The 16,835-nt window shown below is 32.7% G+C and overlaps 2 protein-coding genes across 2 annotated transcripts in view; one reads left to right on the plus strand and one right to left on the minus strand.

The window, feature by feature from the left end:
- Nucleotides 1-2,114: 2,114 nt before the first annotated feature.
- On the minus strand, nt 2,115-2,681 carry LOC132743063 (uncharacterized). Its single transcript, XM_060731575.1, has one exon. It carries the CDS (start codon nt 2,679-2,681, stop codon nt 2,115-2,117), a length of 567 nt encoding a protein of 188 aa, XP_060587558.1.
- A 127-nt stretch (nt 2,682-2,808) lies between these two features.
- The window catches only part of LOC132743061 (uncharacterized), a 72,497-nt gene continuing 58,470 nt past the window's right edge, over nt 2,809-16,835 (plus strand). The window contains exons 1-2 of the mRNA XM_060731574.1: nt 2,809-2,989; nt 13,530-13,577. Coding sequence (XP_060587557.1) covers nt 2,809-2,989; nt 13,530-13,577 — 229 coding nt within the window. The remainder of the gene's footprint in view (nt 2,990-13,529; nt 13,578-16,835) is intronic.

Consider the following 16,835-nt stretch of genomic DNA (forward strand, 5'->3'; position numbering starts at 1 on the left):
AGAAAAGAAAACAATATTTATAAAATCTGTATTTTTTTATTAAAATAGATATTACAATTATTGTATAATAAACAATTATGCTCAACATGATCAACATGGTAATGTAACCAGTGTCATATTGAGAGGGGGTCTTCGCTAATAGCGATAACATAATAAGGGACAATTACACAAGTGTGGTGTTGATCATGCATTACACATATGGATTATAAATGATTGTATACATGTGTATCCGTTGCTTTTAATAACCACGATCATAAAGAAATAACAAGTAATATTCTAAATCTCTAGCATGCCAATCAAAGTTAATAATGACTTTCGTCCGTTCATTCATAAGTTGATAAACAATTCTGGTAAAAACCAATTTAACCATTCATATATCTACTAGTTCATCTTCACCTGCTGCATTTCTTGCTTGGACGCCCTTTGATGTTTTTGCATCAATGCTTTTCTTGTTATGTACTATAATTCATCTTGCAGGGCACCAGAGTTTTGATACATACGCGGAATTTTGCATAACTAGAGTTGCATCAAAAAATCATTTATGATTATTTTTTATGATAGCCACACTTTATCCTTGCATATCGTGGCTATTTCCTTAACAAAGACAATAAAAAAGAATTAAAAAAAATGTTGACTCGACTGCCTGGGATTTGAACTCCAGACCTCTCACACACTAAACGAATGCGTTACCCCTGCACCACGGAGAAGTTATAAAAAGTTATAAAGGGCTGAATAAAATCAAGTCATTCTAAATTTAGAATTTCCATTGCATTTCGGGTTTTTTAAAGCAGAACAGGCTGAATAAAATCAAGTCATTCTAAATTTAGAATTTCCATTGCATTTCGGGTTAGGGTAATTTCGAGGTATTTTGTTCAGGGTAAACCTGTTGTTTAAAATTGAAGTAAATAAATTTAGCAAAAATCTTCTCGCCCAAATGCCAACATGTAGAAACTATATATTCAAACTACTCGGCAGTCAGATTTATTTGTGTAGTTATTCGGTAATCGACATCGCTAAAAAATAGCATTTTCATTGATTAAAAATCATATTCATCCGCGTAATTTGTGAGTGTGCATTTATTGACAATTCTATAAGCCAACGCTACTTTTAAAGTTTGAATGTGTAGTAATTTGTTGGACACTTGTAACAAAAAATTGTTCTTTCTTTTAAATTGCTGGTTTTAAGCAGTTTTGAGTGAGAACTACTATGCGTTGTTAGGCCTGTTAGGAAATTTTTGTGTTAGACCGTGGATGTTAGCTATGTATTTACTGATCTGCGATCAGAAAATACAAAAACGCAAAGGCGCATGGTCACTCCATTCATTAATAGAATTATAGTAAAATTGTCCACCAATGAAAAGTTACGTTCATTGGTCAGCAAATAATCAATAACCGATGCGCCTCTAGGAGAAACATAGGTGTATTTACAAGTGTCGCCTTATCTACCGTTAAGAATACGTAAACATGAAGATTTACAAAGATCAAGAAGTTTAACACCGTGACTGTTATTTACATTATCAATTGAGGCCCGTAATAGGCTCATATCAGGTGTATAGTCAACGTCATCTGTGTATGAATTTAATTTAAAAAATCATTAACAATAAAATCATTCTTTTTACCAATTCTACTGTTAAAATCTCCAGTGACAAATACATCACCTTTTTGTTCATAATTATATAAATATATCATTTTCTAAAAGATCAAATAAGTCAGTATTAATAACGTTATATGCAGGAGAGTTTTCAACCCATATATAAGCACCACAAATATAAATATCATTTTTAGTCTTAAAAAAAAAATATGATCAAGTTTAAGCCATATTATAGTATCGTAATGATTTTTTACTATTTAAATGCCGTTTTTTAAACTATCTCTATAATATAAAGCTATACCACCACTAGATCGTTTGGCATTACGGTGTTTAAATTTTCTATAAAAAATATGTACAATATAATCATTTATTTCAATATCACTGGTAGAACATGCCCAAGTTTTATATAAAAAACAAACATCACTATTGGAAATAATATTTACAAAAGCATCATTGTCTTTTTTGTCAGCAGATAGTCCATTTACATTCCAAGAAAGAATGTTAAGTTTACCCTCCGCGCAATCCTATTCTCTGACGGCCTTGCCATTCACATACAACGTATCGTAAGCGATACATGCCCTATCCCCTTTGTTCCTATGCTCTTTCATCTTAGGTACCAAGCGTCTCCTCTTCTCTATCACCTCTTTCGGAAATTGTTCAAACATGTTAAACTGTGTTCCCTGTAGCTGCTTCCATTGCCTACGAACGAATTCCCTATCTTTAAATAAAACAAATTTAGCCACAATGTTCCTAGGTTTTCCTCTACTTCTCTCCCCTATCCTATGTACACGTTCGAATTTCATATCTGCCACTAAATCTTGCGCTACTTTAAGTTTATCTACTAAATAGCTTCTTAACAACCTTTCTGTCTTATGCTGGTCTTCATCATCTGCCTCAGTAATATTAGTAAATATCAAATTGTTTCTCATAGATTGACTAGTCAAATAGATTACCTCATTCTTCAAACTATCCCGCTCTTTCTCAAATTGGATCACTTTGCTCTCTAACTGTGCAACGCTAAAATCTGAGCATTCAACTTTCTCCTCCACACATGAGAGCCTGACATCAAGCTTCTTATTTCTATCCTCCATTGCATTCCATAACTTTTTAACTCCCGATCAAATCCATCAACTTTCTTTTCTAACACAGATAAAGAGTCAAGCCTCTTCTCCACGTCACCTATTCTCCCATTAATTTTCTCCAAATAAGCTAGTACAAATGTATATCATCGTTAGTGGGGCTCTCCTTCGGCCGACCGGTGGCTTGCTTGACATTTCCGATCCCGGACAAGGTCCACCAAACACACTTCCTACATTGTCACTTGTACAATATAAAACAGAATTTGTCTCATTTAAGATTTCGCTCAAGGAAATTTCCGACTCCTCTGACGGGCCTCTTGGTTTGAAAATCTTACTGTTTTTCTCTTTTTCACAAATATTTCCACTACTTTGTCTGTTTTTACGTTTATTTCCCATTCAGAATTAATTAGTCCCTCGTATGACACATAATGATCTAAAACGTATCCATAAATATGATATATAAATCCTTTATTTTATAAATAAATCTCTCGTCACAAAAACACGACCGGCGCCATACATATCACGTGATCAATCATCAATAATAACATTATTACATAAAACATTTTCACAAAATACATCAAAACTTATCTGTATAGGCGCATGGGTTGAGCATCGTGAACAATAAATTCAGAAATCTTATGTTATAATGTTATGATATGTGCGTTATACGATTATATAATGAAACAATACACACCAAAACGTAAATATTTGTGGCGCAAAAACGGTTTCTTCATTTATTTAGTTTTATATGAAAATTAAGTTTATGTAGCATCGTATTTATCTACTTAAATCAAGTCAAATTTTAATCAATACTTTAAATTACCAGACAATAAAACGGAATTCAATGACTACAAAATTTTTAATTAGATTAGAAAATGTATTCTTCATTCATGCTATAAATCTATCAGATTTAGATTAAGATTCTTTAAGACGATGTAAATCGTTATTTATTTCGTATATTGTTAAAATCAGTATTTAATTTTTACCGCATTGTAATCTATTTAAAAGTTTAAAAAACATAATTAAAACGTTTATATAATTGCTAAAATATCATCGAAAAGTATAGTAGTTCAGTATGATCATTGATACCTTATAAGACTCTATTCAAGAGCGATTTCACTATTCTGTATAACAAACAACAATTAATATCAAATTTGACCAATTTTTCATCCATATTTATTCTTCATATTAATGTAACACTTTTATTTTATTCAAATTTGACATAATGATTACGGGTCTTTGTATAAATTTGCCGGTACAAAAAATTTATTTTCTATACATGAACATTTAATCAACATCCTAAATAACCCCCTTTGTCATTATTATAATGCACGTTTAATATAAATAATCTAACTAACAATACACCTTTGTTCGTATTCTTATTCCATTTGTTATAAAACCCGTCTTATTAGATTAATTATATAATACACACTGCATGTACTTGATTACGTATCATACCAACAGTAGATTGCGTAATGCAATTGAAACTGTAATCCAAAATAATCTCGCGCATGCGCAGTAAGTGGGGCCAATCCGTTATCTACAGACATTTTTACAATACGATTTTCCTTAGCAACGAATGTTGCATTTCGCGCATGCGCATTCTGCGTAGGGCAAAAACGCAATGGCGATGTCTACAGTTTATCATACTTTAAGGCTTTAATAGATGCGATTTCATGTTATGTCACCCAAAAAATATTAATTTTGGGATGTCTTAAGGCGGTAAGTACTGAAAACGTGAATTTATTTTTTAACAGATCTACGAAAATGTGCAGGACTAATAATTCAATGGTCAAAAAAGGGCACACACATGTCGTTTGTTTAAGGTATCATTAGACGACTTTTCCATCAGTAATTTAAATTGAAAAAGCAGGGTGTTAAGGATAAAATTTTATTACCCCTGTATTACATAATATTACACAATTTGTATTGTACACTTCCTTTGAATAACTGGATATGTCTGGCGGCAAGTGGCAAACAGATTGGCACACAAACGGTTGTTCATTCAACCGGGGCGTTTAAAAACCATGATGTAGTTAATCCGTTACGCTTTTTAAAATGGTAATTTATGTAACTTTTAGATATACCGATCAATGTTTATGGATTTTGAGGAAAGAAAAATTGTGTGACGTGCATTATTAAAAATAACATGTATTACGAAGAAGCGGATAACATGTGTGTTATATCTCTTCCAAACAATCCATCTTAACTTCTCAAGATTTTGAAAAAAAGTAATTATTTATAATCTATTTATGTGACTTCAATTTTTTCTGTTTACATCACCGGCAAATCGGATAAAGGATATAACCAGGTATATAAAACACTAAAAATGCATTTTCACCTATTTTGATATTTTTTTCAGAATGATAATTAATCTCGATTTCATGTTATAAAATTTCTTTTGTTTTTATATGAACTATTTCAACAGCAAATAAGTTGACTTTTCATTTGCTAATAGATACATTTTCACATCTTCTTTAAAAAATGATCTCAGTGTCAGGTCCGTGATCGTAAATTCTTAAACAAGTATCTTTTCCATGCCTTTTTATGGCATTCTTCGCCACAAGGCTATAAAGTCATCTTTTCTATATTTGTTAAAAACTATTTTATATAATTTTCTATCGTTTACCTTGAACTAACTTGGAATTGTCTATGAACTTCTACTATATTTCTATGTAGGGCCACAGATTTGTATTACAAGGATCGGACACTATCGTTTAGCTTAAAATCGCACCGCGCGCATGCGCGGAATCGCACATCGGATAAAGGATAATCATTTTCTTATTACACATACCATGGACTGTAGTTAAAGACCGCGCACATACAAAATATACATTCAAATTCTATTTGTTTTTGAAGATTGAGTGTTGCAATTATCACATGTAACCTGGTAATGAAAGTTTAAAAATAAAGTGTTTCAATTATCACTTGTTACCTGTTAGTAATTAGCCCCCTTCAAAAGTAATTAAACTTCAAAGAAATTTGAAGCGATGTGTAAAAAAATCAACAGGTACTTTTATTTCGCAAAATAATGACTCAAAGTGTAAAGATTTTTTATTCTTTTCTAGCGTTACATTAAAGAAAATATCAGAAATATTTTTCTACAGGCATTCAAATTAATTAAAAGAATAATTAAAATATACGAGTGATATTAAAAAGGCCGGAATCGAGACAGCCACACTGGAGTACTTTGCTGTTTTTATGATTGTCTACTTCACTGCACCGACATTTGAAAACAGATGTACAAAAAAACTAATAATGATATAAATGATAAAGGAAATTTAATAATTCTATGAAAATGGCAATATTGATAATATCAGCATCATTTTGTATTAAAAAGATGAATAAATTTACATCACATGTTGAGCGAAATTGAAAACAATTGTGCGTCAATTAATTTGACTAAATAACCCAATCAATCTTAAATATTGCATCTTTGATCATCTGTAAATAACTTACATCGGCTTATTTTTTATTTTGAAATTGAATTCATTATTTTGCCGTTATAATAAATTTCAAATACCTGCTTTTTATATAAAAAATGTAAATTTACCGCGGATCTCGTCAAGTTAATTATTTAATCGTCGTTGCGGACAGATATTCTGTATATATCTTTAAAAAAATAAATTAGATATTTGAATTAAACAAGTATTTTTCTTGAAAATAAACTTTAAATTTCCAAAAATCGGATAATAAATGGAAAAGGTATATGGTATTTTGTAAAGTAGGTATCCGTTGCGAACGGGCATTTTCGCTTAGCGCCGGTAAATAATCGATCGATGTACCTTTATCGGGTGCGCGACAATATATTGAAGCATTTATATAGGGTTAACTTGGAGTGTCCGATCCCTGTAATATAAATTCGTGGAAGGGCAAAGCATTTTTTGCCTTAAGCAGATTGCGCATGCGCGAGGAAATATTAATTCCGGTCGATTTTTCATAGCAACGGACCGCGTCGTAAAAAGGTCTCGCAGCCATAGTAAGGGTTTTCTTCCACATGTATTTAAAAAATCCATTTCAAATTCATAAGATGATGCAATTTTAGTGCCCATAGCAAGTCAGTAAACACTTATATAAATGTTCAGGCGGTAAATTTAGCATTTTCCTTCTTTATAAAAATTAATATTAAACGAAAATGACTATTTTAGTGAAAAAAAGAAATACTTCTAATGACCACTAGATGCTCTTATGATAATGTCTGTTTTATAAGTCATTTATATATAAGCACATTATATTTATTACAATTTCTTCATTATTAATTATAAAAGGTCCGCTTGCGTTTTTATTCAGTCATATTGTTCGTTCATTAACCAATATTTATTCAGTAAAATTTTTTAATTACCTTACAATTTGTGGCCATAAAAAAAAATAACATGTGAACTTTATTACCTCCCTTTAATAAATGTCATTAATATTCACTGCCAGATTTTACGGATCATGCTAAATGTACGCAATATTATTGCGAGCTCGAAGAGCTGGCCTGAAGGGCCTGCTGGAAAAGCGAGCTTTACGGTAACGCGAGTACCTGCTAGAAAGTGGTGGTTTTGAAACCTTTCGTCCGAAGTACCGAATCGACACATCGCAACTGTTCGAGTTTCAAGATAACGATAAAAGCCGAGGTATTCTGATTGAAAAAGGAAGCGTAGACTGGTCCTGTGCACTTATATGTGAACCATAATACGACACGGAACCAGAATAAACGGAAGCAGTGTATAAAATACCGAATGACAATTTTTAAACGGAAAATGTAAAATAAATTTTTATATCATTTCACGGTAAAAGAAAATTGAGCTCGCTTTGAGGCTTAGTTTTATGGTAAAAATTAACATATTGTGTATGCCGAGAAATAAATTAATATCTAATCTTTCCGCTTTTTTTCATGACGTTACGTCATTTGTTTATATGTTTATTGAAGAAATAGTATATCCCAAACAGTGATTTTATCGCTCAATAACACGGTAGGGAATCACGTGACTTTAACGGTAACGCGTACAGACAATATGGCGGCCTAAACACCTCGCTACACATGTGTTTTTCAGGTAAAATAGAGTGAAATAAGAATCCCTAAAGAAATCCCAACGCGGCAAAATTGAAAATGTTGCAGGCTCGGGTTGATTGAGCCTGTTCATGGACGGTACTGTCAAGTGCAAACTACCGTCCACGCCCCCTAGCACCGGCTTAAGCAGAATTCAACATTTAAACATGGTGAATTTAAGAATTTTGAAACATCCGCAGATGTGTCCATATGGCGGTTATCATGGAAGCTTCAATGTGACACGTTAGTGCCATTCCATGAAAAACGGCATATGGTCCCCAAGTAAAAAAATGCGTGTGCCCTAAACGAGAAAACTAATAAAATGGAATTTTGAAAGGGGATCTGAGGTTATGAAGCCTGCATATCACAGATATAACGTCAAAAGACAAATTTAAAAAGCAGGGCTCATATCCCAAGGGTGATTCAACAGTATTCAAGTTAGGAATACTGGAACCACCCAACAAGAAAGATGCCGAATAGATAGAACTAAAATACCACAAGCACAAAAAAAATGTTTTGCTGAACGATCTTTAAGGAACGGAAATATAGCATCCCTGATTGAAGGCACGGGGCGACTTATTACAGCCTCCACACGGCACAAACAACGCTGACGTGGCAATAAAATAGAGTGAAATAAGAATCCCTAAAGAAAGCCCAACGCGGCAAAATTGAAAATATTGCAGGCTCGCTTTAATTGAGCCTGTTCATGGACGGTACTGGAAAGTGATAGCAACCGTCCACGCCCCCTAACACCGGTTTAAGCAGAAATCAACATTTAACATGAACTGGTAAATTTAAGAATTTTGAAACATTCGCAGATGTGTTCATATGGCAGTTATCATGGAAGCTTAAATGTAAAACGTTAGTGCCATTCCATGAAAAGCGGCATATGGTCCACAAGTAAACAAGAGCGATCAGTGATCACATGTGTCGCCTCATGATGGCCAATTTCATGTTGGGACAAGTTTTGTGACAGACGGACAGACAGACAGACGGACAGTGCACAACTAGACTTAGTACTGATCATTCCCGTAAAGTTTGGATAAAATTGCACAAGAAGTTTATGAGGAGTAGTCCGGACAAGCTTTTGTGTATCTGGCAAAACACAGAAAAAAATACCTTTTTATCAAAGGGCCATAACTCTGCCAAAATCATTCAACCGGAAAACTCGTGCAATATGCGTAACGACTGAAGCTACAAATCAATCCTGTAGAGTTTCATTGAAATTGCATAGGTGGTATAAGAGAAGTAGTCCGGACAAACTTTAAAAATAAAAATTATTAAAGGGCCATAACACAGACAAAAATCATTGAACCGGAAAATGCTGACAATATGCACAACTAAACTTGGTACTGATCATTCCTGTAAAGTTTGGATGAAATTGCACCAGTAGTTTATGAGGAGTAGTCCGGACAAGCTTTTGTGTATCTGGCAACACATAGAAAAAACACCTTTTTATCAAAGGGCCATAACTCGGCCAAAAATCATTTAACCGGAAAACTCTAGCAATATGCGCAAAAACTTGAGCTACAGAATAATCCTGTAAAGTTTCATTGAAATTCCTTAGTGGTATAAGAGAAGTAGTCCGGACAAACTTTAAAAATAAAAATAATTAAAGGGCCATAACTCTGACAAAAATCATTGAACCGAAAAATGCTGACAATATGCACAACTAGACTTAATATTAATCATTCCTGTAAAGTTTGGATGAAATTGCACCAGTAGTTTATGAGGAGCAGCCCGGACAAGTTTTGTGACGGACGTACAGACAGACGGACAGACAGACGACGGAGACGTGATCCCTATATGTCGCCACTACTCCGTAGAGGCGACAAAAAGGAGTAGACCGGACAAACTTTTATGTATCTGGCAACATACAGAAAAAACACCTTTTTATCAAAGAGCCATAATTCGGCCAAAAACCATTCAACCGGAAAACCCGTGCAATATGCGCAAGGACTTGAGCTACAGATCAATCCTGTAAAGTTTCATTTAAATTGCATTAGTGGTATAAGAGAAGTAGTCCGGTGAAACTTTAAAAATAAAAATAATTAAAGGGCCATAACTCTGACAAAAATCATTGAACCGGAAAATGCTGACAATATGCACAACTACACTTGGTACTGATCATTCCTGCAAAGTTTGGATGCAATTGCACCAGTAGTTTATGAGGAGCAGTCCGGACAAGTTTTGTGACGGACGGACAGACAGACAGACGGACGTTCCAACATTTTGGCTTTAGGGGCTATTTTCTTTGTTATTTTCTTTTTCTTAAGGGCTACTAGCCCCTTAACCCTTTGATCACGGAATGAACCTATTGTTCTTTTTTTTCTCTTTACTGCTTTATAGCCCCTAAACCCAAAATGTTTGCTCGGACAGACAGACGGACGGACGCCAGGGGGTATAACATAATATGCCCGAATTTTTTTCGGGCATATAAAAATGACAACTGTTATTGTGCTTAAACTGAAATCGACCTCCTTCTTATATTTGAGACTTTTGTTTTAATTTCTGAAATTAATTCATCTATATCGAAACTTCATTTAATATATTCTCGTGAGTATATATTCTGCTACCCTTAGGGGCTCAATTCTTTATCCAGGACCTTTGGCGGTATTTTTGATACTATTCAAAAATCTATGAAAGTTTATGGCTAAATGCATCAATCATGATTTTGTTAAATCAATATCTAGGCTATAACATGCATAGATATTGCTCGGACATAAAATATTGCGTGGGAGTTATCAACAATAAAAGTACCCGTGTCCGTTACCCAAATAATTTCTCTCTCATGTATTGGAATACAAAATGGCCAGTCAATATTTAACATGCCTATAATTTACATTTTCAATTAAAGAAATTCTATGAACCCTTTCTCTTTGCTTACTCGACGTAGTTTAATCAAATTCTTAAAAGATGCAAATTCTGCGTAAATGGTACCAGCAAAAGAATTGTCCACATAGAAGATTCCTGTTGAATTTCTTGGTGTTTGTAAAAGCTATAAGCAAAGGGGTTGAAAATAATGTATAGGCGACAACAATTCTTTATTCCGCGAAGACTGCAACAGGTCTCTTATGAAAGTAAAAGGGATATAATAAAAATACCTGAACAACACATGTGAAGCGAGGTATTTAGGCCGCCATATTGTCTGTACGCGTTACCGTAAAAGTCACGTGATTCCCTACCGTGAATAACATCACTATAGCCCGAGTGATATAATGATGCGCACCCGAATGACTATTTTTTTTCGATTAGTTTTTTGAATTTATCCGTTTGGATATATTATTTCGATTCTAACACGACATCAGCAAATAAATGCTGCCGTACCTGATATTAACTTAAATTGTGGTACTTATTTTCAGCGCGTCACATTTTAAGTGGTTAAGTCACATGTCTAAATATAGAACTTCAAATTGTGATTTAACTGCATAATAACACACTTTCGGTTCTTCTATGTTCAATGGGGGAAAATGCGGGTCGTGTTAGAATATATATTTAAGTTTCGACTGAAGATATGCGAAGAAAGCATTGAAAGCGCTACCGAATATATGGATGTCAATATGGGCCTGCCCCAGGGGGTCATTGGTTTTCCTTATATGTATATATCAAAAATTTAAACAGGCTTCTTTTAAAAAACTCAAAGAGCTAGAGCTTAGATATTAAGCATGAAATATCTTCTAGCGAGTGTCTACCAAGTTTAGTCAAATAAAAGCCCTGGAGTCAAATCGGCTCTACCCCGGGGCTCATTGGTTTTCCTTATATTTATATTCTAAAAAAAATCTTTTAAAATATAGTAACAACTTAAAAAAATCTTTTAAATTGGTCAAAGAGCTAGAACTTAGATATTAAGCATGAAACATCTTTTAATGGGTGTCTACCAATGAAGTTCAAATAAAAGCCCTTGGGTCAAAATTGGCCCTACAGAGGGATGTCATTGATTTTCCTTATATGGATATAGTAAAAACAAAACAAATCTTTTAAAAATCCAAATTAACAAGTATACTGTCTCAGGTGAGCGATTTAATAGGATCATCATGGTCCTCTTGTTATAGTTAGTTTTGGCCTATCTAGTCATTTCAACAAAATAAGTTGTTTTCTCAAGTTTGAATTAGTGGAAAACAACTGAAATGTCATCTTTGAAATGTGTTTAATTCGAAATACTGGTACTATCATATCAAAAACGAATATAAAAATAAGTTTAGATAATTTTAACAAAAAATCACTACAGGAAACTATGAAATAAAAATAATAAAAAAATTAATTAAAAAAAAAATTGAAATACAAACATTGCCACTGAAAGCCTTGCAAATTAAATACCTATTGTTAAGCCATAATCAGGTCAAATCAAATTTGTGTTAAAGGGATGTGAAGAGATGTTCTGTTATCAGTGTTATCATCTTTATTTATATTAATACTTATTTTTCAAAAAGAAAAAGAATTTCCTTGAAACATTTAGTACTATTGAAATTAACAGTGTAACTGAATGTCAATATTGATAACGAAATAGAATGTACAAGGGTGCCTCCGTTTTGACTATTTTTCTCTCTTACCAGACCGAGATTGTTACCTCTTTTACCCACTGGTGGCAGAGTATACTGCAAAGAGATTTCGTGATGACAGCGATTTTTGTTTATCCCATAGTTCGTTTAAATGTAAATTCACATTCATTATTTTTGTCAATGTTAAAATCATTTAGTAATGTCTCCTTTTACATGTTTTATAATAATTACAGTTACGTAACAAATAAACCCTAATGTACTCAATGAAAACAAGCATTTTTTGAAGATAATGAACTGAATTTTTAAGATATATTTACCGCCTCGTTTCTCTGTGAAAAAGACTGTATCTTTACGTAAATTCTTAAGTCATAATTATGTGCTTGTTGAAATAATTAAACCTGCAGACACATGTACATTTCATTGTATAGAACATTAACGGACAGTTTTTCAGGTTTATTTTACACTCTAGATGAAAATGAAGCGTTTCTTATTTGGCTTTACATCATTTCCATTGTTATCTATCAAATCAACTACGCGAAATATATTCTGATAAACTGTGTTGGTTTATGAAACTTTTTATCAATACACTTTAAAGTAACTCTATTTTTATTAATGCCTTTTTATATATAAAGTTTAAATATGTGTAGAAAATAAATCCGGAATTTACAATTGTCACAGCGAGTGAATCGTTAATTAACACGTATTGTGTCTGGTTATTGGAATCGTTTTTGACCTGCAATGGATATTTTTTTGAAACAGCAAGTTTCCCTTATGAATAAATAATACGTGAAAATATGATTATATATTCAATATTCACCTTAATTTTCAAAAGGTCAATATACAACACGTTTTTTTTCAAAGATATTTGTTAACATATTATAACAATTATTTTGCTTATTTATTTGGTTGGTGTTTATGTCACACCGACACAGTATAGGTCACATAGCGACGTTCAAGCTTTCCTGGTGGAGGCGGACCTCGGGTACCCTTCCAATCATTATTTTAGGCACAAACGGGGACCTCAGTAAAACCACCGACGCTCCGAAAGCTGGCTAAATAGCTTCATCAGATGCAAGAATCCATGTTGGTATTCGAACCCACAACGGTGAGGGCCAAGTGGTTTGAAGCTTCTGGGCCTTATAATTATTAAAACACTCATTATATGCAATAATGATAATTAATAGTACATGTTTCCATTGAAGTGATGAACATGACGTTGACTTGGATCAATAAATGTACAGTTCACTTCTAGATGTAATATCTGAAAAAATATGTTTTTATACAAATTCAGAAATATATACATGCACCTTATTTTTTATTTTACAGTGTCTGTCACTGCTCCAAATACGTATTCGACGGTTCATCCCGCACTAGGTAAGTACTATGAATACTTAATTTAATTTATAATGGTAAGATTTTTAATACAATTATTAATAAGTACCTTAAATAACTTATGAAGGTAATGAAAATTAACGACAGATGAAAATAGATTGTGAGACAGACATATACTTACAAATGGACTAATCATGCTTTAAAAGTAAATATTGACCAAACGAATGTGATTGAAATATAACCTGCAAAACAAATGTTCGAAAATGAAGACATTTAAGAGGAACTGATATCATAAATCCGCAACAAAAACCACAAAAATGAATGCATATGAGTACAAAAAAAACCGCACAACATTTCAATGATATGTTGAAGAAAATATCATGCAAAGTAGTACATAGGTCTCTTGGGCGCCAAACACTGCGAATGTGAGCCCACCGTCTTGGATAAGGGTCACTTCCGACGGCCATATTTGGCGGCGGCAGCCATCTTGGACTTAACAAATGACATCATATCTCCTACAGAGCTGACACTTAGAGCTTGAGGTCAGGGAGACGAGAAAAAATGTGTACGAGTGATTTTACTTTCAATCGATCATAAGCGTTCGATTAAACGTCCAAAAACGTTTCGTTTGATACCCAACTATGTAACCAACGTTTGTAATTAAGATATGTTTTACACGAATAATTTTTGTTCTTTTACTTTTATACTAAATATTTTATGTCCTCGGATTTTTCTTGATGCCCAACTCGTAAATGAAATAAGCCACTGATCTGTTTTAGCTCAACATGAGCTTTTTCATTAGCACCAACATCGTTTTATAATTAGAATGTCATCATTATTTTATTTATAATCTCCGGAAAATTACCCGAGCTAGAGTTTTTAGCTCCTCGACTAGTTAAATTATAATAAATCCAAATTATTTAACGATTGATGCAAATATAACTATTTAAATCGAATTTCATTAAAAGGCGAACAGATAAACCGAAATTATTATTTCTTATCGACGATGCGTTAAAAAAAGACCCTTTATTGCATATAAATTACATGGCTACATTTTACTGTTACATACACCTTAAGGTACATCGATACTTTGTAACAAGAAAACATTAGCAATTTTGATGTCCAACAATGTAATTTATTATTTATTTAAACAGCATACTGGTAAATACATACAGTTTGTTATGCCTTTTTTCTGAAATTTATATAACGTCAAGTTAAACTTAATGTACACAAAAAAACGGTTTATTTACTTCGTGCTGTCATCTTTACCGATAATAGAAATTGTGTTGTCCTTAGTTAACCTTTCAGTGCATAGCTACAACGGTCCGTTATTATTTTGACATGTGTTATCTCAATTATACGCAATTTAAAGCGCCGGTTTACTTAGTCATTCGATTAATTAAAAACGGGAACAAGGCTGTTAAATGTTAAGTTAAAACCCGTCATATGCCTATTAATAAATTTGTCCAAAATTAACTTTCGCTAATTGCATATTTGACTCAGTAAAATGTCTGGTCACGTAGTATCATACATTACTTTTTAATTGGAAAGACATACGCTAGATCTAGCTTTATTTTACATTGCATTCAAAACACCGTTCCAGGGGTTCCTTAATGAATGACCAGATATTGAATGAAATGTACAAATCAAATGAATCATGAACCTTTACACTATATATTCAGACGTTGGTTCGATTTAGTAGAGAAATATTAAATTAATGCTACCGATTATTATGAATCTATTTTTACAAGCTTAGTAATAAGCTATAAAAAAGGTCATCAGTGCATCATGTCAAGTACCCGATCAATTTAACGTCCGCTTTAAATCAGTCAATACAAACTGACCATGATAGCTTAAGGAGGTATAACTCTCGTGGCTATTCAATTTAAAACTTAATGCACTGAACCAAATAAGATGTTGATTGAAAATACTTTGTACAATTTATAACTAATTTAAACAGAAATGAAAAGCGCCGAATTAATGTTTTTAACTTTAAATAAAGTAGTTTGTAGATTTTATGAGCATAATTTATCGGTTATAGTTAAATTTGTTTTATTTAAAAATCCTATATAATTATATGACCCCAATTCGTTTATCTATGAAAAATTAATGCTACCTTAAAATCTAACATAAATTATTTAAGAGCGACTGTAACAATTCCTTTTCCCCTGCAGATTCCGTTTATAATTTAATGATACTCCCAGCGACAATTCGTTATTGACACACGCTTTTCAGTGATTTAATTAATTTGTATCTGTCGGGGGTTTTACCATTCTGTAACTTAATGACACCATTAAAACTATGAATGAACCCTTATTAAGACTTTCGTTCAAAACAGAGACGCTATTATATTTCATACACAAACATTATCGTGATAACTATCAAAAGGAGGTATGGAATTATTTTCTCTCTGTGTAGTATTCAGAAAAAAAAATGTCAATGACTAATACTGTTAATGAATATGTATTTTATACTCATTAACTTGTTCTTTTTAACTCAAATGCTGTTTGTTATTTATTTTTAATATTTGAAAAAACGACAAATAGCTTATAACTGTATGGCGACCTTTGTAGAAATTTACACCAGTGAAATAACATTGAGAAATTGACAAGTCCTTGACTTACAACCTGCTGTTAAATCAGGCGTTTAAATTTTCATCACGTTTATAAAGTCATCACGCTATATTCTTGTTAATTGCAAACCTTTACGGAAAAATAGCGTTATAAGTATAGTATCGGGTAATAGCGTTTAACTGTTTATTTTTAATATTCGATACTAATGTATAACATATGCATCAACAAAAAAACTGTCTGGCGATTCTTGTATAAATTGACACCAGTATGATTACGTTGAGAAATTGACAAGCCGTTGACAGCAATTATTTTACGAAGGCCCAGTGTTCAATCAGGCTTTTAAATTCTCATCACAGCACACGTTTATAAAGTAACTTTTACCTGTTATTAAAGAGAAGTTACAATTATGAATGTAACTAATATTGTTGTGTACAGTTATGTCCCTTCTTTAAGCGTTTAATAAATCGGTGTTTGGAATAATATTTAAACAAATTTTATTAATTTCATGGATTGGCACACGCCTCCGATAAACGATTTCTGTCTAATGAAACTTAATGGTCATATTTGTATGAAAACAAAAGCGTCATTATTTTCAGACATTATTCACAAACATTATCGTAATTACTAAACCATAGGCGATATGAAATAAACGTTTCCAATTTTATTTCAATGAAAACATGCACACGCGCACCAATTTAGCGAAAGATCGATTTGCGAGTAGCTAATT

Source organism: Ruditapes philippinarum, unplaced genomic scaffold, assembly GCF_026571515.1.
Source record: "Ruditapes philippinarum isolate M1 unplaced genomic scaffold, ASM2657151v2 ctg2526_1_1_1_1, whole genome shotgun sequence".
In the NCBI taxonomy this organism is placed as follows: domain Eukaryota; kingdom Metazoa; phylum Mollusca; class Bivalvia; order Venerida; family Veneridae; genus Ruditapes; species Ruditapes philippinarum.